Source organism: Pelophylax lessonae (genome assembly GCF_965119305.1).
Source record: "Pelophylax lessonae genome assembly, chromosome: 6".
Taxonomy (NCBI): Eukaryota; Metazoa; Chordata; class Amphibia; order Anura; family Ranidae; genus Pelophylax; species Pelophylax lessonae.
The window spans coordinates 125,548,309-125,569,323 of NC_138773.1; the positions used below are offsets into that span (position 1 = coordinate 125,548,309).

A 21,015-nucleotide genomic window follows, 5' to 3' on the forward strand; every position below is an offset into this window, starting at 1 on the left:
ACCGGCAGCCGAGCATGCCAGGAGTTAATTGTAAAAGTTGGTAAGCATAAGTGTGGCGCTAACTCAAATAGCAAATAACAAAAGTGCTTATAAACATCACCTTATAAGGTCAGTACATACATAATAAAAAATACAAAGAATCAGCCCTGTGATATCGTTATTTCCTTTGTAATTGGCTTATGTGCTGCCGGTCCTGTGCGGAGTAGACCTATTGACCACGTGTTAGCCCATTTACCCCAAAAGTGCTGTATGACCAGTTGCTGCTAGTAATGGTCATGGGACCCTGATAAGCAGCTAACGTTTGCCCTATTTGTTTCCACTCCTGGATTGACTTCATTTGAACACCCGAGAGTTGCTTTTTCTTTGCGAAGTTATCAGAAAAATAGAATTTTTGTAAGAACTTACCGTAAAATTATTTTCTGAGTCCTCTGACAGACATAGCTCTTCAATTTTTCTTCAGTTATATGCCCTCTACAGGAGTAGACTAGGCAGTGAAAGCTTTCACTTAGCATGCCTACAGGGGCTGTTCTACACACATAACCCCTGACACACTGTGCTCACAGATCAGTTTCGTAGCAAGCAGTGAAAGAAAACACAACAAACCCCAGAACAGAAGGGCGGGAGCTGCGTCTGTCAGAGGACTCAGAGAAAAGAATTTTACGGTAAGTTTTTACAAAAATGTAATTTTCTCTTACGTCCTCTGACAGATGCAGCTCTTCAATGTTTCTTCACCAAATGGGACATCCCATAGCAGTGTAGGCATGAGGGGTGGGAAAAAACGCAACCAACAACCAGTAACGTAGCAAAAAGGCTAGAAAAACGTAGCTAAAAGGGCAACAGAAAGCTCAAACACCAACAGGAGCTTACCTTAAAACAAAAATTCTACCCTGATAAAGACCATCAATCTCTTCAGCAAACAGCAGCCTGCAAAACCTCGTGGCCAAAGGAAGCATCCGAGGATGCCAACAAATCAATCTTCTAGAATTTTGTAAAAGTGTGTACAGATGACAAGGTCGCCGCTTTACACACCTGATGGCCTGATGTGCTCTAGTAGAATGCGCCCTCACAGGGAAGGGCGGAACCTGACCCTTCAATGAATAGGCCTGAACAATAGTCTGTCAGATCTATTTTGATATGGTTGCAGCAGACGCAGCCGGACCCATACGAGATCCCTCAGGAAGGACAAACAGGGAATTAGACGTCCGAAAGGATTCCGTGGCCGACAGGTAAACCCTGATTGCCCAAACCACATCAAGTGACTGCAAGGCAAATTCCTTAGGATGCTTGGGCTTCTCACAGAGCGAAGGCAGAATATCTTCATTGAGATGGAAAGACAACACCACCTTAGGGAGAAAAGATTGGTTAGGTCGCAGAACAACTTTATCCCTATCAACAACCAGATAAGGCGAACGGCAAGACAGAGCTGCCAACTCAGACACCCTGCGAGCAGAGGTGATAGCCACCAGAAAGGCAACTTTCTGAGACAACAAAGGCAGAGAAATGTCTCTGATATTCTCAAAAGGAGGTCGTTGCAGAATGGACAAAACCAAATTCAGATCCCACGGAGGCAAAGGGGATCGCCTCGGCGAAGCCAGATGACGCACCCATTGAATAAAGCTGCGATTTAAGGAGTTAGTCGCCAAGGGACGTTGGAGGTAAATGGCTAAGGCCAACACCTGACCCTTAATCGTGCCCAAAGCCAAACCTTGCTCCACTCCTTTCTGCAGGAAAGCCAAGACCCTCACCACCGAAAAGGAGTGAGGATGCAATCCTTGCGACTCACACCAGGATATATACATCTTCCAAGCACAATGATAAATCTTCCTGGAAGTAGCCTTCCTAGCCCTTAGCAATGTAAGAATCACAGAATCAGAGAGACCTCTGTCTCTCAACACCTGCCCTTCAACAGCCAAGCCCTTAAAGCCAGCGACCGTAAAGCAGGATGGAAGATCGGCCCTTGCGACAGCAGATCCTCCCTCGGAGGCCATCTTTACCAAATCCGCGTACCAAGACCAACGAGGCTAGTTTGGTGCCACTAGAGTCACCTGCAGTTTCTCCATGCCACCCTGCGGAGGAATCGAGAAAGCAGTTGTATCGGAGGAAAGGCATAAATCAGCAGATAGCGGTGCCAAGGCACCACCAGCTCGTCTGCAGTGGCGGCCAGAGGATCTTGAGCCCTGGCCACAAACCGCTCTACCTTTCTGTTTAGATGAGATGCAAACAGGTCCACCTCTGGAGTCCCCCATCAGGCACACAGGAGATGAAAAAACCTCCGGATGCAGGGACCATTTCTCCTGATCCAGATCCTGACGACTCAGGTAATCCGCTTGCCAGTACTCCACTCCTGGAATGTGAACTGTAGAAAGAGCGGAACGTGCGCCTTGGCCCAAGTCAGAATCTCGGCCACCTCTTTGGCCGCCGGGGACTCTAGGTGCCCCCTTGGTGACTGATGTAAGCCACAGCCTTAGCATTGTCGTTTTGGACCGGAACTGGGAGACCGTGTAACCGAGGTGCCCAATGGGGCAGGCATAGTTTGACTTCCCTGAGCTCCAGGACATTTATCAGTAAAAATGATTCCACCTTTGACCATGTTCCTTGGGCCCAAAGATTGTCCAGCACCCCATCCCAGCCCGTCAGGCTGGCATCTGTGGTGACCACCATCCACAACAGTGGCAGAAACGACCTGCCCTGGCTTAGAGCGGGTGACAGAAACCACCACGAGAGCTCCGACCTCGAGAGACGGCTCAGACATATCATCCTGTCCAAGGACTGTGGATCCTTGTTCCATTTGGCAAGAATTGGGCAAACGGGACAGCCTTGAAGGCTGACACCATCAGCCCCAGGGCTCTCTTACACATCCACAGGGAGGAGAGATCGTTGTCCACCAGGACCCTGATCTCACCCTGCAAGGTCAGGAGTTTTTATCCGGAAGAAAGGCCCTTGCTTGAGAGGAGTCCAAGATCGTGCCCAGATAACTCGGGCGTACTGACGGAGTCAGCGCAGACTTCTGGAAGTTGATGGTCCACCCGAAACTCCTGCAGCGTCTGAACTGTGAAGTTCAGGTCGCCTGACAGGGTGACACAAGAGCTCGCCCTGAACAGGAGATCCTCCAGATTTTGTGGAGCAAAGCCAACACCGGGGCCAGAACCTTGGTGAAGACTCTGGGAGCGGAAGCTAGACCAAAGGGTAACGCCACAAATTGATAGTGCTCCTCCGCTACCGTGAAACGGAGATACCACTGGCGACCCTCGTAAATAGGGATGTGCAGATACGCGTCTTTCAAATCAATGGAGGCCAGAAAGTCTCCTTGTTGCAAAGACACCACCACCGACCGAATGGACTACATTCGAAACTTCTGCACCCACACAAAGCGGTTCAGCGATTTGAGGTCCAGAATTGGACGCACCTTGCCCTCCTTCCTGGGCACCGTGAACAGGTTTGAGTAAAAAAAACACAAAACCTGTCCCACTGAGGAACCAGGACAATAACGCCCTGTGCAAGGAGATCCTGCACTGCCCCCCTGAGATGGATCAAAGGATCTGGAGAAAGACGGAAATTTGATTTAAAGAACCTGTCTGCTGGGCAAGACCGGAATTTGATCTTGTACCCTGTACGAATCAATTTGTGAACCCATTTGTCCTGAATCATAGATGTCCAGGGTCCCAAAAGCAACGCAGACGTCTTCCCTACTCCTGAACAAGGTGAGGGTGTCCCTTCATGCAGAGGAGGATTTGTCCGTCGCACCGGACTGGCCTGCCTTGGGCTTACCCGACCAAGCCTTCTTGTTACCTCCGGAGGCTCTGAACGGTTTGTCTTTTTCCTGCGACCCCATGGCACAAAAAAGCCCCAAGTGAGCCTTGAAGGAAGGCCCTCGCTTACTGAGAGGCGCCTTACCCTTAGCGGATTGAGGGAGAAGAGTACTCTTACTCTCTGCGAGACCCTTGATCAACTCATCCAAGAAGTCACCAGATGTTCACCCAAAAAAAGGGGAGATCAGTCACGGCCTTCTTAAAACCCTGGACCGCCGACCAGCTCTTCAGCCACACCATGCGGCATAATGCAACCCCCACCGCAGACACCATGGCAACCAGAGGAGCCACATCCAGAGCTGCATCAAACAGGTACACCATGGCCTGGGCCATTTGATCCGTGAGCTCAATTAGAGTTGGAGGAACTGACTCAGCTTGCAAGTTGCTCCTCAGCACCTTCATCCATTCTGCAACTGTCTGAGAAACCAGGACGGAGGCAAACACAGGTCTGAGAAGCGAACCCGCCACCAAGTGCAGGTGGCGGGAAAGTGGTTCCATGTGCCTGTCCACCGGGTCCTTAAACACCGGGAAGTCTTCCACAGGTACCGCAGTGGATTTATTTAACAGGGAAACAGTGTGATGCGCCGTAGGTGACACTGTCCAGCGATTGGAAACTGCAGTCTGCAAAGGGGTAATGACGCTGAAAGCGCTTGGGAACCACCAGCATGTGCTTAATGCCATTGCTCATTCACGATATCGTGAAAATCCACGGGCCAAGGGAAAACCTGACCCGACTTCTGGGCTTTGCCGGACCCGAAGACAACCCACTTTCCTGACTGTGTGGGCTCATCTATATGCAATGTCTCCCTTACTGATCGAATCAGTGCTTCCACCAAAGCACGTACACGCGCCGCAGCTGAGGAGGACTCATCCTCCTCGCCGTCTAATTGAGGACAGGAATCCCTCGGGGAGGGCAGTGTCCATGGCAACCACATCAGGCTCTGATTCAGAGGACATCAGCCTTTTTTGGATAGCAACTAGTTTCATTACAAGATCCACTTTGGGTGCCAGAGTTTCTATGGCTGCAGACAGACACCAGAGAAGGTGATCCAGATGCACATATAAATTCAGAGGGAAAATTTTCACCATGGGACTCTATTTTTAGCAAAGCAAAAAATTGAGTACACTGGCCCTTTAAATTGGGATCGTGGTCCACACCGCTATACCGCGCTACAGCTGGAGTCCCCCTTAAGCTAGCAGGTGTCCTGACAGGAGCCAAGTGTGTCCAAGGAATTCCCAAAGGACTAAAAACCCCTACTGTGCCAGCAACCTGGAGAAGCAACCGCTCTGTAATCTGTCTTCAGTAAGTGAAACTTCTGGGAGGAAGTGACCAAACAAGCACTAGAGGCCCCGCCCACACTATGCTAATAGAAGATAGACAGGAAGCACAGGGAAAATGGCTGACGCCCATACAGTGCGGCCTGAAAACACTTAAGATGGTGCCCGAAAATGGCACCAAGCACTCAGGAAGGCAAGGAAATGGCTGCTGCCCTTACACAGATGCAGCCTGATGCCCACACTTAAAATGGTGGCCAAAAACAGCGCCAAGTGTTCAGGAGCCCAGGGAATGAGGCCACTGCGGCAATCCACCTCAGTGGACCCCCCCGGACAAGGTAACAGCTTCACCCCCCCAGGCGTTAGACGCCACCACAGCGCCCCCAGCCGGAGCAGGGAAGGCAGGACCTGTCCTGACAGGCCAGGGGGATCTTTCAGAGGACACAGCCCTGTTATCCCCATGAGTGGGCCCACATCACCCCCTCAGATATCCGTCCCAGGGACACAGGGGGCATTGCATCACTCACCATACCATGGACCTGGGGGCTCCGCTCTGAGACAGCTCGCCTCCCACCCTGAGTGGGGGTGCTGCCAGCCAGAAAAGGGTACGCTGCAACTCAGGGCATTTCAGGATGATGAGTCCCGGCGAAGCATCTGCTTGCAGGCTCGCCCCCATCCATTGGGGCTCAGTCATGGCGAGGCCTGGGCAGACCACAACCTGCTCACGCTCGTTGGCCAGGCTGGGAGACCGTAAGGATCTAGATTATCCAGTGCGAAACCTCAGCCTGGCTGACGCTTTTAGTTCACCAGGAGGATCCCCCTGACACTAGCTAGCAATAGTGAGTAAGGAAAAACAAAAACATTTCTCAAAAGAAAATAAAAAAACAGACTGGAGTCCCAGCAGGGAACCTAGGTCCTACCCCTAAACTAGGCAGCAAGAAACTGATCTGTGAGCCCAGTGTGTCAGGGGTTGTGTGTGTAGGACAGCCCCTATTAGGCGTGCCAAGTGAAAGCTTTCACTGCCTAGTCTACTCCTGTATAGGGCGCATAACCCTATAGAACAAGCTTTGTGCGGGAGTAGAAGAGCTGTGTCTGTCAGAGGCCATAAGAGAAAATGTATTTAAACTCTCACTGGATAATATTTTATAGATTCTCCTGGTGGGGAATTGAGGACTTTTATTATTCAGAATTGATGACTTATTTACGCCTTTCCCCCCCTCACATGATTCTTTGTATTATATGTGCACTGATCTTATAAGTTGAAGTTTATAAGCACTTTTATTTATTTGCTATCTGAGTTAGTGCCGTGCTTATGTTTACCTTTTTTTGTTTGGGCTTAGTATTATAAGTTAGTATCATCATTTATAATGCTGGCAGCTAGTCGTGGGGGGGGGGGGATCCTGTGTGCATAGATTTTTTTTTTTTTTTATTATTTTAAGTTATCATACCTCAAGTAGAGTACAGTTTACATTTAGGTGGGCGTTATAGCCTATCCAAAAGGTCCCAGACCTTTGAAAATTGGGCGCGAGAGTCTTCTCTGTTAACTTTTGAGCCTGACTTGCTGGGAACCTGGAGAAGTGTGCTGGCTGGAGGAGGCTATTACAAGGAGCTTTTTGTATAAAGGGCACGCTGATCACCCTTTCTTTGGGGGATTAACTTTATCTGGTAAGAGGCTAAGTTGCTTGCTGTGTGGAAGAGTCACATGGAGAGTGCTAGAATACTGCATGGACTTTGCACACAACACAAACATTATTATTATTTTTTTTGAACCATAAATTTGCATGTTCACATTTGGTCCATATCGAGTGTGTATGTTATTGTTTACATAAGCACTTGTACTTTATGGTTTATGAATTTTAAAGGACGCGCACCTATCTATTTTAATGAGAAACTATATTTACTACTATATACTTTTCCCGGATCCTCTGTTGTCAGAGAAAGGTTAAGCGTTTTAGATTTGGATTCAATACCGTGTAAATATGCGATGGCCCTAAAGTCGGAGAGAACTGCAAACAAGTTGGGTAAGGTAATATGAGTTGAGGAGAGGTACAACAAGGTATTATTGTCAAAAAGCATCAACTTGCAATGCCCTCCAGCGAGGTTGAGGCCCAGGATGTCAGAGTGTGCACGAAGAGTCACAGCCAGAGGCTCCAGGGCTGGATTAAACAGGATGGGAGATAAGAGACACCTTTGCCTCATGCCTCGTCAGGCCGGAAAAGGGTTGGTAGTGTAACCAGCATATTTCAGAATAGCGGAAGGTTGGGTGTAAAGAGTGGTCACCCAGGACTGGAATGCCTCAAAGCCCCATAGTTCAGCAGATTTTGTCCCCTGTGCCCCAGGATGGAACAAACCTAATCTGGTCCTTATATACAAGTTTCCCTAAGAAGGAGTTAAGCCTGGTGGTCAATATTCTAGCAAAGATGTTTACATTGGTAATTAGGAGTAATACTGGGCGGTAGTTAAACCATGTGTGTGGGTCCGTGTACGGCTTTGCCATCATAACCACATTGGCCCTCAAGAATTCAGGAGGGAGGGGCTGTCCAGTCTTAAGGAAATAAAAGCCCCTTAATAGGTGGGGGGGGCAAAGTCAGAGAATTTCTTATAGATGAGGGCAATGTAGCCATCCAGTCTAGGCCTCTTACTCACCCTTAAGGCTGTAAATCGCTGCCGTATATGCTCGTTCAGGGAACATCTACATCTGGTTTTGGAAATCCACCAGGCTTTCCTGAGGGTTACTCATTAAAGCGTGTCAGCGCATTCAGAAGGCTATATGTGTGTGCTGCAGTGTGAGAAAACACAGGCTTTTCACCAGCATGGAGCCTGGTTTGTTGCCCTGGGCATAGAATTTCTGGTTGATCCAAAGAAGATGTTTCAAGACAACAGTGGGGAAAAGGTTTATTTTCATCTGTATCTTGTCTAAACAGAGTTTGATTGCAGATGTAAGGTTCAGTTTTTGGTGTTCTGGAAGCTTGCTCTAGCTATGATTGCAATTGGATCCTGCGCTGTTCTCCTCTACGCCGTCTCTGGGAAGCTATCTGAAAAGGTGGCCTCTCGCAACTGCCTTGTAGGCTTCCCAGATTGTGGTTGGTGATCAGACTGAGTGGGTGTTTTTTTAGAAATAGTCTACAGTTACAGAGTGTAGCTTATCTATAACCTCAGAGTGTGTAATAAGCTAATCATTAAGCACTTAGGCAGAGAGTTTAAACTTCTGTAGTAGAGAACCACAGATTATCAACACAGGATAATGATCTGACCAAGTCATCAAGGGAATAGACACCTTGATTAGCTCTGGAAGAAAATATCTATATATCCGTTTGTGGTCAATACATATGAAAAGGTTGTGGTAAAGAGAAAAGTACGTGTAATACCTCGATGTCGAGTGCAGTTCCCTCCAGGTATCGATCAGATCCGTGTGGGTGTAAATGTTTAGGAATCGGGTAGAATCTGAAGCGAGTAGGCGCAGCATTAGAAAATTTGTCTAGGATTGGGTGGGTCACCAGATTGCAGTTGCCGCAAAGCAAAAATTGTCTCTTTGGTGTAGGAAGTCAAGAGCTTCGGGAGATGGGACAAAAGGGGTAAGTTAGAAGTGTTTGGGGCATAGTAGGTAAAAATGATTACCTCGATGCCTGAAAAAAGCCCTGTAACTGGAGGTATCTGCCTTGCAAGACCTGTAATTGTTTGTTGCAAATAAATGAAAGGCCCTTGTGGAATGCTTTAAGAATTACCCTATGTTTAGTAGGGACAGAGGCCAAATAAACGTTCGGGTAGGAGGGGTGAAAAAAAAAAAAAAAAAAAAGGGAAAGCAAAGCTGGTGGAGAGGTACAATTATGCAAACAGGCCAGGTTGATGGCATGAGATCAGAGGTAGTTGAAAGATGTGCGCTGTTTGGAGGGGTGAATTTAGGCCCTAAATGTCGCAACAGTTTAAGGGCCATGGCGAATGAGGCGAGATAAAAGCTCACTGACTTTGCAAAAAGAATTTGGCCTTCTGGGGCCAAGGCGCCAGCCAGTGGGCCACAAGGAAAGGGAGACGAGAGTGAGGAGGAGGAAACCCCGGCAAGTAAGCAGAGGAAAAAAAAAAGGTGCTAGGAAGCACAGTAGGTAAAATGGAGATTGGGTGTAAAGCCTATGCGTGCAAGGGTCAAAAAGTGCCATCTGTGGGCCAGGGACTAGGTAATTGTGGTGTGGAAAATTAGGTGACCAGGTTCGAGAGCAGTTGTATAATGCAAAGAGGGTTAAAGGAGCAACAAGGAGCAGGCCCCATGGGGGTGAAACTGATAGTCTGTGAATAATAAAACAGCAAGAGAGCAGGTGTTATAAAGTTACATACCATGTGACCGGTTGAAGCCTGTGTTTGCTACTTAGAGCCCTTAAAGGAAATGAGGAGAGAGAGGATGATGGGGTGAGGGGTGGTGCAGAGAGTCAGGCAGGAGAGGATAAGAATGCAGGATAACGGCTTGGCCAGGCTAACAGCTCTGACAGGCAACATAAGACAGGCTAACAGCAGTAACTAAATATGCAACAAAACTTGTTTCTCCAAACTCCATCCAGAGGAAAAAAGTTGCTACAAAATATATAAAAGGGTATAGTACAGTCTGATATAGGTTGGTTCCCCCTGGGCATCCAATCCTGAACCTAACCTGGGCAGGTGATAGCAAAGAGCAATTATATAAGAGCAAAAAAACATTCTATTGGCTGGATTTATGTGAACTGAGTTTCTAAGATACCCATGTAGCACCCTAAAAAGTAGGTACTAGGTAAAGTATAGTGGGCCCTAGCTGCCTAACAGCAGGGCCATGATTTTCAGCTGGGCTGTCATGTCTCCCAGGTGTAGCTGTTGAGACTGGGGAGTCTCCCCTCTGTGCTCCATGAGAAGGTTCTCATTGGGCACAGCATTCTGGGAGTGGATATAGGTTTGAGGGGATCGCATTATGCAGCGTCTTTGGCAGGAAGCAGAGTCCCAGGAGGGAGAGTACGGCTGTCTCTCCTCCTGTCAGCAGGATCGGGTGTCCCTGGCGGCTTGCCTGCAGTAACAGAGGGCTGAGCTGAGCTGCAGAGAGGATCCGGTGTGCCGAGGACCAGCGGAGTTGAGAGGGGTCCAGTTTTAGGAAGGCATTCCCAGTTCGTGAGTACTGCAAACTGCCCCTGGGGGTCTGCCTAGAGAGAGAGGGATCACTCTGGTGAAGGTCGTGGGGATCCAGGAGCTAGCTAGCCGGTGCAGGAATAAAAGTAAAGGGGGTGCCAGTGTTGACTCTGAAGAGAAGTAGAGAGGGTGCCAGTTGTGGACTCAAGTGCAGAGAGGGTGCTTAGTGAGAGGACCCTGAAGTGTAGAGGGGGTGCCTAGTTAGAGGACCCTGAAGTGTAGAGGGGGTGCCTAGTGAGAGGACCCTGAAGTGTAGAGGGGGCACCAGGGGTTGGGCCCTGAAGTGTTAAAGTGTACAGCGTGCAGTGTACAGTGTTGAGAGTTGCAGCAGCACAAGCAGTTACAGGAGCTACCTCAGTCAGGAAGGACTGGAGGGAGCTGTATGCTGGAGCTTTTGAGCTACCCAGAGTGTCAGAAGTCAAGCCTATGTACAGTCCAGGACTTTTGCGCTGATCAGAGTATCAGAAGTCAAGCTCAAGTACAGTTCAGCAAGTCTGTGTCTTTTCAAGCGCCAGCAAGCGTTGGTCGGCATCCAGCCGGCGTCAAGACCGCGCTGAAAAGCATTTTTTTCCACAGAGTGTCCCATTTGTACCTAGTTGAGTCAGAGGAGTATCCCACTCATTCCCTTCTCCCATCCCCAATAGCAAATAAACAAAACAAACCAAAGATGCCGGAATGGTCATTGTCTCCAATCTCACACTTGGGTATTCAGCTTAAATGGGCTAAAGGTGTCACCGGTAACCATGGCAGACCCACATCAGGCCCAATGCCTGAAAAACCTGCTACACTTATAAAGAGCCCCCTCTTTCTAATATACATGCCTTGACTACTTTGACTACAATATTGTCTTCATGGTGATTTACTCACATTGGGTCTGAATGGTTCCCTATTGGGAAGTTGGTCTTTTTATTTTAAGATGGTTTACAAGACCATTGTCTATTTACTGCATGTACCCTAATTTTTCATTTGAGAGGCAGTGGCTTCACCTTGGCTTACTAATTTGCATCTCTATGGACAAGATACATATGCTATGAATTCTAGTCTACCCTACTGGCTAACATAACTATTAAAGATTAGTAGTGGGTTCCAGTGTACTGATGTTCTCCTGCCGAAAGAGTCCACATGTGAACAGTAATCAGAATGTTTGCATGTTGTGAACCCCTATGTGGAGAGTCATTTTTAATTTTGTGTAAAAAAAAGTGCGTAAAAAGTCAGCCAGGCGGTATTTGCAGGCCGAGTTCTTGGAAATAGGATTTTAACTCCTTGGATGTGCAAGCCAGCACCTCTTTGCCATTGAAAGGAAAAAAAAAAAAAAAAGAGTCAGAAGGTGTAGCCCCAGTGGTACCCCACTCCCACTGATTGTAAAGCCAGTAAAAAGGGGAGCATGGCTTGCTGCTTCTGTGGGGTTGATGCTGTCAAATCAGCGTAGGGCGGTTGTTCCTGCGAGCTCTATTTTCCATGTCTTCAATCAAGTTGGTCTCAGAGAACCACCTGTTCCCATACGGCTTCCTTTAGGTCCTGCTCGTGAACTTTCAAGGACTTTAGTGGCAGTATACAATCTGAACCTCCAGAGAAGATGCATGGCACCAGATTTCCCTGATCTCCCGCTTAAGCTCAGTGATTATGGCTATCAAACTCCTGTCAGTTCATTCCATACTATCTCCCAATGCTAAGATAGAATATATTGGAAAGAAAGGTATAGTCTAAAAAAAATAAATAAAAAAAAAAAAAAATTAGGCCATTATCACAAATGAAATTAAAAGAAAGAGAAAGAACCCCCTAACAGGACTTTAAAGTCCCACAGAAAAAGAAAGTTTCTTTCTTTTCAGAGCTGGAAGAGAAGGGAGGCATCAGAAGAATGGCCCGAAGAGTGGGAATAGTCTGGAAAAAGGTCCTGGCTGTATTCGGAATTCGCCAGGAGCTTGTGGGAGCTGCTGTCTCTCGTGGAGCCGGATACCATCATGAATGGTGAAAAGCGGGCTTGCGAAGCTTGTAAGTATACCTTTTTTTTTTTTTTTTTACAAAAAGTGTTGGCCAAAAGTATGTGGAGTCCAGGTGTTTCATTCATAACCGTTGATAACAAGTAAATAAAATCAAGCATAATGGAATACGCTATAGTTCATTATAGGGTTGCACAAAGGGGCTTCAAAAAATGGGTTTCCATTTTGCAGTCAATACCAAAACAAAATTTATATTGGATCCATACGCTTGTTAAAGTTGGACTATATGTCATAAATAGAACTTAAAAAAAAATGGTGAATTTAAAACTAAATGAAGACACAAAACATCATATACCTGCCACAATAAGTACAGCGCCAATACAACCTGAAGTGGAGCAGACCAAATCATATTTATATAGGTTGCCAAGTCCATGAATCTCTGGGCATCCACAGACATCAGGTTGACAATTTCTCCAATAGTGGATGTGCGACGTGCAGAGTTACTGATCACCAGGGCCTAGGAGCAAGAGGCAAGATCCACTGAATTTATAAAGCCATAAAGTTACACTAAAAAGACATTTTAACAATTAAATAAAATGTGTCAGTACATACACAAAAGACTCAGTGTATGTAAACAATAACAATGAACTTCTCTTTTTTAGTCCCTTTCAGACTGGTCTGGTAAATAGATCATTGTAATATCTGTTGAGACACAAAGAATATAAAAGAATCTGCCCCTTTAATATAATCACATTTGTTGTTTTGCAGCCTGAAATGAAGACACACAGTGTTTTTGTTTAATCAAGCTGTATTTACTCAGTGCAAGTTAAAACATCCTAGTGAACGATTTGGAAAAATATTCACCCCCTTTTGTCTGAATTTTTGTTGAACCACCTTTTGCTTTAAATACAGCCTTTAGGGTCCGCCTGTCTGTTTTTCAGACGGACATGATCGGGCCACCTATTCTTCTCTATGAGGAGGCGAATGTCCGCTTACACCCGTCTGGCATCCAATCCGACAAGATCCACTGAAGACAGACGGGTGGCAATACTTTCACCATCCGTCCAGCGGATCAGATGAAAACGGACATGCTGTCCATTTTCAACCGATCTCCCTATAGAGGAGAGCGGGACTCTTACAGGTCCGTCTCTGCACAGTGAGCAATCCCCTGATGAGCTAGCAGAGTCTGTGAAAATAGATCGGCCCCTGTGAAAGGGGCCCTAGTCTTTTGGGATATGTCTCTACTAACTTTGCCCATCTAGACTTGACGGCAGTCTTCAAATCATTCCACAGATTTTTATTGGGGTTAGTCTGGACCCCAACTCTGACTAAGCCATGCAAGGACATGCACCTTTTTCTCCTTCAACCACTGTGTGGTCATCTTTGCCGTGTGCCTTGGGTCATTGTCATTTTGGAACGTGAATGGTCTTATTTGGATACTGAGCTGTATTGAATTTTCAGCAGACATATGGTTTGGGGTTGAGGCCAAATAATTCCATTTTAGTCTCATCTGAACAGAATAACTTGTTCCATGTGGTCTGAGGATCTTTAAGGTGCGTTTTGGCAAAGCTCAGTCATGACTGCATGTGACCTTTCTTGAAAAGTGGCTATTTCTTGCAACCCTCCAATGCAAGTCACTTTTGTGGGGAATTTGAGATATTGTTGTCACATGCACACAATGAACACTCTGTCATAGGCTTACAGCAACTCTGAAGCAGTTGCAGGAATCTCTTGGTAGCCCTTCTGACCACTTTCCTCCTGGCTTTCACCCAGCTCGGAGCGCCGTCCTGATCCAGGGAGGGTCTGTGTTGTACCAAAATACCTTTCACCTTCCAAGCTTTTGAATTTTTTTTGTATTCATCTCTTGAATTTCGCCTATCCACAACTTTATCCCAGAGATCTGTGACAGTGCCTTACCACCCATAGTTGTTTGCATCAGTTGCACTACCAGGGACGGAAATGCTCTAGCAAACCATTTTTTTCTAACATGCTGGTGTTAAATCTTTCACTTGGATGTTATCAAGTGGTACTGAGTAAAAACAGCTGGATAAAACAAAAACAGTGTGTCTTCATTTCAGGCTGCAAAGCAACAAAATGTGAATCATTTAAAGGGGGTGATTGTTTTCTATTCCCCCGGGGGAGAAAGAACTGAAGTTTTAGCCAGTGAGCTGCTAACTTCATGTGCCCCCTGTCTCTGCAGATTATCGGTAAGCATTGCTCTATTCTCCCACCAAAACACATCCTTTTATGTAAAGGAGAAAAGGGGGTAATGTTCTAGGGTGACAACAATAATCCTTTATACAGTACAGCAAGAATGTGGTCACCTTAGGTCAGAAAAAGTCTTATTGACAGGAATGCCACATGAAAAAAAAAAAAGGCCTAAAAAATAGAAAACGAATGCAGCCAGTAGTTCCAAGGATGGGCAAGCTGAAGTTTATTAAGTTTTTATTCCTGTGTTTAGTTCGATTGGGTTTCCAAATTTCTATTGAAGATTTTTCAGGAAGGTAATAATAACAATCATTCACATGTACACATATTCAAATATGCAAAAAATACATTGTTTGCTGTCCTTATAAAGAAAGATACAAAAGAGTGTAACTTAACCTATTCAAAGTAGAAATTACAACAGTAGAAAAGGTAAGATCTTGTTACCATTGCACGTAAGTGAATTCACATCCTACCCATGACGTCGGATATGCCACCCATTTATCCGAACACCCCTATTGGGAGCCAACTGTGTCCGGGTGGGGGCATAGCCAAACGTCTCCCTCAGGTGTGGCATTATCTTTTACTAAATGTTGGTTATGGTTATAATTATGATTATCATGTTCTCAAGCCTAGCAAAGCCTATGCCTAGGGTTTAGCTGCATAGATCATATTTCAAAAATGTACAGAGTGGAGTTTAGTAATCAGTAGTGTTTGCTTAGCAGTCTTGCAAAAAGCGTAGCCCTAGGATGATGTAGGTGCTAGGCGACAGGTAACTGGTCATGAAGAGCTTTGAGGTTAGATAAGTTACTTGCGTATTCCTTATTTTAAAGTTTGCTTCTTTGTTTGATGAGTACGGGGTCTTGTTGATTGGGTTGTTATGAGGAATGAGAGCGGGACAGAGAAAAAAAAAAAAGGGGGGGGGGGGTAGTTAAAGGTTCCATTCTCCTCCACCAGGTTAGAAGCCTGTAGTAGTCTTCAGTTGTGGTAAAGTGGTGTCAGCAAGACCATATTTTTTTGTATTTGGATTGAGTCTCCTTCGTTTGGTGGACACGTTTTTTCCATTTCAGCGGTTTTTCTTATGCACTGGAGCCATTCTTATATGGTTGGGGGGGCAGGGGATCGCCACTGAAATGCTATACACACTTTGGTTGCTTTTACTATATATTAGTAAAAAGCAAAACTGCGCTATTCAAAAAATAAAGCTATACACAACAGCCTGTCCTTCTGGGACTTGTGCAAACATGGTAAAGTCCGCACGTCGCTCCTTCCGACACGTTTCGTCACAATCTGCCATCCTTGGGCATAGGCGGCGCACTAACTCACCCCTATATATACACTATATATACAAAAAGGGCAGCAACCACACCTCGATCTGAGCATTGAACGATCGTGGTCTCTATTTCCGCCATTTTGAAAAAGGGCAATACCTATAAAGCCGCTCTAAAATACAAAATAAAATCCACGTCTTATCACAATGACCTTAAAGAGCCTCAAAAGTAAATATTAAAACCAGTGAGTACCGTTAATAAGTAGAGTGTGTGAATACCCTCTAATGTGATTGCGTCCTGTTGCCATGTGAACGGGAAGTTAGATTGGCAGAGCTTCAGGATGTCTTGTATTAGTGAAATGCTAGGAGCATGGGATTTTGAAAAGTTGATCTGTAGATTAGTCAGGGTATTGAAATCAAAAGTCTTTAAGGAGGTTCGGAAACATGGTAAGGTTTAAAATGTTTTCATTTTATTATATTTTTTAAATTTTTATACAGTCTCTTTAAAAAAAAATTTTGGATCACTTTTCTTGCGATCGCATCCCTTGTGATAACAATGCAGCATGACAGATCCTCTTTATGGAGAGATCTGAGGTTGAAAAGACCCCCTTAACCCTTAAAAGCAAAAGATCAAAAAAGAAGAAAAAAAAAAAACATATTTAAATGGCACGAAAAGGTCGGACATCAGGATCCTCCCTGTAGGTGGCGTGGTTGTGGACATGGCGCCGTGAGACCGCTCACAGCGAGGTGCTGGTGAGTCACCGCTTTGAGGAAGTTGGCGTTCCCTGCGAGACACGGCGAATGCTTGTCCTAGAGGAATAAGGGGAGAGAGCTGGTGCTGGGTGACTGGCCGGAGACCGGGGAGCAGATCGCCGATAACCGCACTGTGGACCGGGAACCGTACTGTTAGGATCTTAATCACGGAGGTAAACCGATCCCTGGAGGCTCTAAGGAGCTGAGGATTGGTGGAGGAGAACCGGTAATCAATGTACCCAGATGCAGCTTCGGAACCGTGAGTCAATATCCGCAAGATTTAAAACGATACCCCGCTAAGAGTGGGGAGCCGATTTTTAAAATATAGCCAAAACTATATACAGCCAAGATAAAAGCTATATTTTGGTAAATTTTGGTCTTTGAGTGCTGAGGGGATGAGAGCGGCTGCCATTACGCCGGTGAGACACTTAAACAAATCCCCGCTAAGAGTGGGGAACTGATTTCTGGAAATATATCCAAAGTTATATACAGCCAATATAAAAGCTTTATTTTGGTATATTTCTGGTCTATCAGTGCTGAGGGGGCGAGAGCGGCTGTCATTACGCCGGTGAGACACTCAGACATTACACAATACTTCATCCGAACTCCCCCCTCACAAGAGGAAAGTGTGTTTCATTCCAAAATGGCGCAGACACGCTCAGGGTCGGCTAATACAAATGCTTCAAAGAAAGTTGGATGCAATCAACAAGATGCCGTTGAAATCCCTGTAGTGACCCAATACCAGCAAGGGACAGAAAAAAATATACAGAGATCAGACTCGCTCCCTCCCCAAAGCTCCCAAACACAATTCAATTTTAATTCGGACTTGAAGGACATGTTGGCGGTTATCCCTACAAAACAGGACATGTCAGAGCTGGCATCCTCAATTGTTATGGCTGTGACACAAGAAATTAATTCTCTTAAAGGACAGATGGATGCAATGTCTAAAAAAATAGAAACGGTGGAAGTAGAGACAGATGCTTTGAGTACTTGAATGGATCATATGGAGGACACTCATAAGATGTTTATCAAGCAATTAGTAACTTTGAAACTCCAACAAGATGATGGAGAGAACCGAAGTAGAAGGAACAATAACTTCGGGGGTTATCAGACGCAATTCAAGGCCCAGACTTAAAACCTAAAGTAACGGCTATTCTAAATACTCTTTTAGAAACTTCTCAAAACGATGCGATCGAAATAGACCGTGTACATCGGGTAAAAGCCCCCAGGAGCATGGGAATAGACTTCCCCCAGGATGTCTTAATAAGGATCCATTTCTTTTCAATTAAGGAGAGAATAATGAAAAACGCATGGAAAAAAGGCCCATTTGATTTTGAAGGCTCAACCATCCGGTTACTGCCAGATCTATCAAGACAGACACTCGGGATGAGAGCAGTCTTAAAACCAGTATTGGAAGTCATACAGAATGTTGGGGCTAATTATTATTGGGGGCACCCCTTTCATTTAATTGTGGTTAAAAAAGATGGTTCATATACCTTGAGGTGGCCGTATCAGTTGCCAGGACTTTTTATATTTCTTAAAGCCCCCCCTGTGATGGTTCCAGACTGGTTGGGGTTGCAGGAGTATAGGGATTCCCTGGGGCCCCACATGGCCGGGAGGGGCCCATAGAGAGGGGATGTCCCCCGAAGGGGGAGGTGTCCCACCTCGGGTTGTGGAAGTGTGGTACACACCTGGGGGGGGGGGGGACACCTCCCAAATTGGGGGCCCTAAATGATAATGCTGTTTTTCCGCTTCTTTTTTCTTTTTGTCTTTTTTTTCCTTTTTCTCAAGAGGGAATAGTTAATATGGTATGGGGACCGGGGATAGCACGAAGAGGCCACAAGATGTAAATCTACAATGATTAAAAAAGGGGTGGACAGATTGTGGTTAGTTAGACTAAATTATGGGATATAAAAGTAAAACGTTTCCGCAGAAAGGATTAGATGTAATGGGCTTAAAATTTTTCCCCTAATTAATATAAGAACCTATAGTGCTGCCCCGCTCCTCATAAAAAATAAAGTCAGAGCGGTGCCTCGCCAGCCCCCTAGGAGCAATGCTTGAAGTTTTGAAGTGAGAAAATTATAGCTTTGTCTTTCTTTTTTTTTTTTCTTTTCTCCTTCTCTCTTTCTTTGCATAATTAATAAATGTCTTATGGAGCGACCTTCCCACACGCCCCTGAAATAGATAAGTGCGTAGCTGCACTTTGGTCAAGGTTTGACGAATAGGGAATAGAGGGGATCAACAGAGAGGATCAGGCGGTGACATATCCCCCCCTAGAGAGCGACATAAAAAGGGGAAAAAGTTTCCCTGTTTTTTTTTTTTTTTTTGTTGTCTCTTCCTCTTCTCCGTCTCCCTGCCTCCCCCATCCCCCCATATTGAGGGAGTAGGAATAGTACATAGAGGGGATTGAGGAAAGTAGGGTAATATGGCCAGGGCGGTTAGAACAGGTTTGAAGTTGACCTCGTTAAATGTAAGGGGACTAACTACCCCCGAAAAACGCATGCGGGTATTGAATGATATAAGAAAGGGCCACACACAGGTGGCTTTCTTTCAGGAAACGTATTTTAAACCTGATAGCATACCCAAATTGTATAATCGAAACTACCCATGGGCATATCATGCCCCCTCACCAATCCCGAAATTAAAAGGGGTCAGTATGGTCATAGCGAAAGAAGTAGATTGGACGCATCGGGAATCAAAGATAGACCCACTAGGAAGATACCTCATGATCAAGGGCTTAATAAGACAAAAGACAATAACGATGGTCAATGTATATTTCCCAAATGTGAATCACTTAACATTTTTACAGCAGCTGGTGCCGCTGATTTTGGATTTTCGGGAGGGAACATTGATAATGGGAGGTGACTGGAATTATGTGGCAGAACCCTTGTTAGATACATCACAAGGCTCCTCCCATCTGTCTTATGCAAAACTTAATGGCCTTAGAAAGGAACTTTCCCTTCTTGACTTGATTGATCCGTGGAGGATCATGCATGCAGGGGAGAAGGATTTTTCATACTTCTCCGCATCTCATAACACGTATTCAAGGTTGGATAGATTTTTGATCCCCCAGGTTGAACTGGGAAGGGTCAAAGCCACCACGATTGGAACACCCATTATGTCAGATCATGCCCCAGTACATATTGTGATGGACCTGGACTCTGTACCACCAAAACCTCCTACTTGGAGATTGAATGAAGCCCTATTACAGTCTCCAGAACTGAGAGCAGAAATAGAACTAGCCTTGACGAATTATTTTAAAGAAAATAATGGACCACAGACCTCACCGTCTATGGTGTGGGAAGCACACAAATGTGTTATAAGGGGGACATTAATGATGTTGGGATCTCGTCGTAAAAAAGAATACGAAAAGAGAGTAAAAGAATTGACGACACAAGTAGGAAAGCTGAGCGCTACACATAAAAAATCACTAGCGCAGGAACATTTACATGTCCTTATTAAGACTAGAGAAGAATTGAATACACTTCTATATCAAAAAACAATTAAAAATTTAACATTTATGAGGAGGCAAATATATGAATTTTCCAATAAACCAGGGGCCATGTTGGCCAGGGCGTTACGGGGACCCCAGAAAAAGACAGTAATTGCTCAGATACAATCAAAGAAGGGCGAGAAGGTTGTAGAGACAGAGGAAATTGTGAAGGAATTTAGTAATTTTTATCAATCCCTCTATAACATAAATACAGGGGGAGAAGTAGATAATGAGGATAGAGGGTTGGTCTTAAAAGCACGGAAATATGTGGAAACGTCTGGGATGCCCTCTTTGAAGAAAGAACAAATAGAGGCAATAGAAGGAAATATTTTGGAGGAAGAATTAGAATATGCCATTAAACAAAATAAACCTCATAAGGCCCCGGGCCCCGACGGTCTAACTTTGCCATATTACAAACAACTTTGATCACAGTTAAAAGTCCCATTATTAGCCCATTTTAATAATATCGCTAAAGGAAGTTCGGTACCTATAGATAGCCTACGGGCTTATATCTCACTAATACATAAGGAAGGTAAGGATCCTTCTTTGTGTGGTAACTATCGTCCTATTGCGTTATTGAACTTGGACGCAAAACTATTTGCTAAAATCATTGCAAATAGAATCATAACATATATCCCGCAATTGATACAATTTGACCAGGTGGGATTTATTCCCTCTCGAGAAGCAAGGGACAATACAACCAGAGTAATTGATCTTATATCTCACGCCCAGCGTTTACAAAGGCCCTTGATGCTTCTCTCTGTAGACGCAGAGAAGGCTTTTGACAGGGTGGCCTGGGGTTTTATCGAGGCCACCCTGTCACATATTGGGCTGGGGGAATGGATGAGAACGAGCATTATGGCATTATATTCGGGACCTACAGCAGCAGTAAATGTAAACGGATGGAGATCAGACTTTTTCAAAATCAAAAACGGTACACGTCAGGGATGCCCCCTGTCCCCATTAATTTTCATTCTGACATTAGAGCCTCTTTTATGTACAATTCGGAAAGATACAGAGATTAAAGGGTTATATATGGGGGGAGCGTATCATAAACTAGCAGCCTACGCCGATCTAATTTTTTTTATAACACAACCGGCACAAGAGTTGCCTTTGATTTTAGGGGCA

At 45.3% G+C, this 21,015-nt stretch overlaps 1 protein-coding gene across 2 annotated transcripts in view; it reads right to left on the reverse strand.

Moving 5' to 3' along the window:
• ABCC1 (ATP binding cassette subfamily C member 1 (ABCC1 blood group)) overlaps positions 1-21,015 on the reverse strand; it is an 891,484-nt gene that overhangs the window by 561,540 nt on the left and 308,929 nt on the right. For both annotated transcript variants that reach the window (XM_082260033.1, XM_082260032.1), the window contains exon 10: positions 12,522-12,683. In XM_082260033.1, the coding sequence (XP_082116159.1) occupies positions 12,522-12,683 (162 nt within the window). The remainder of the gene's footprint in view (positions 1-12,521; positions 12,684-21,015) is intronic.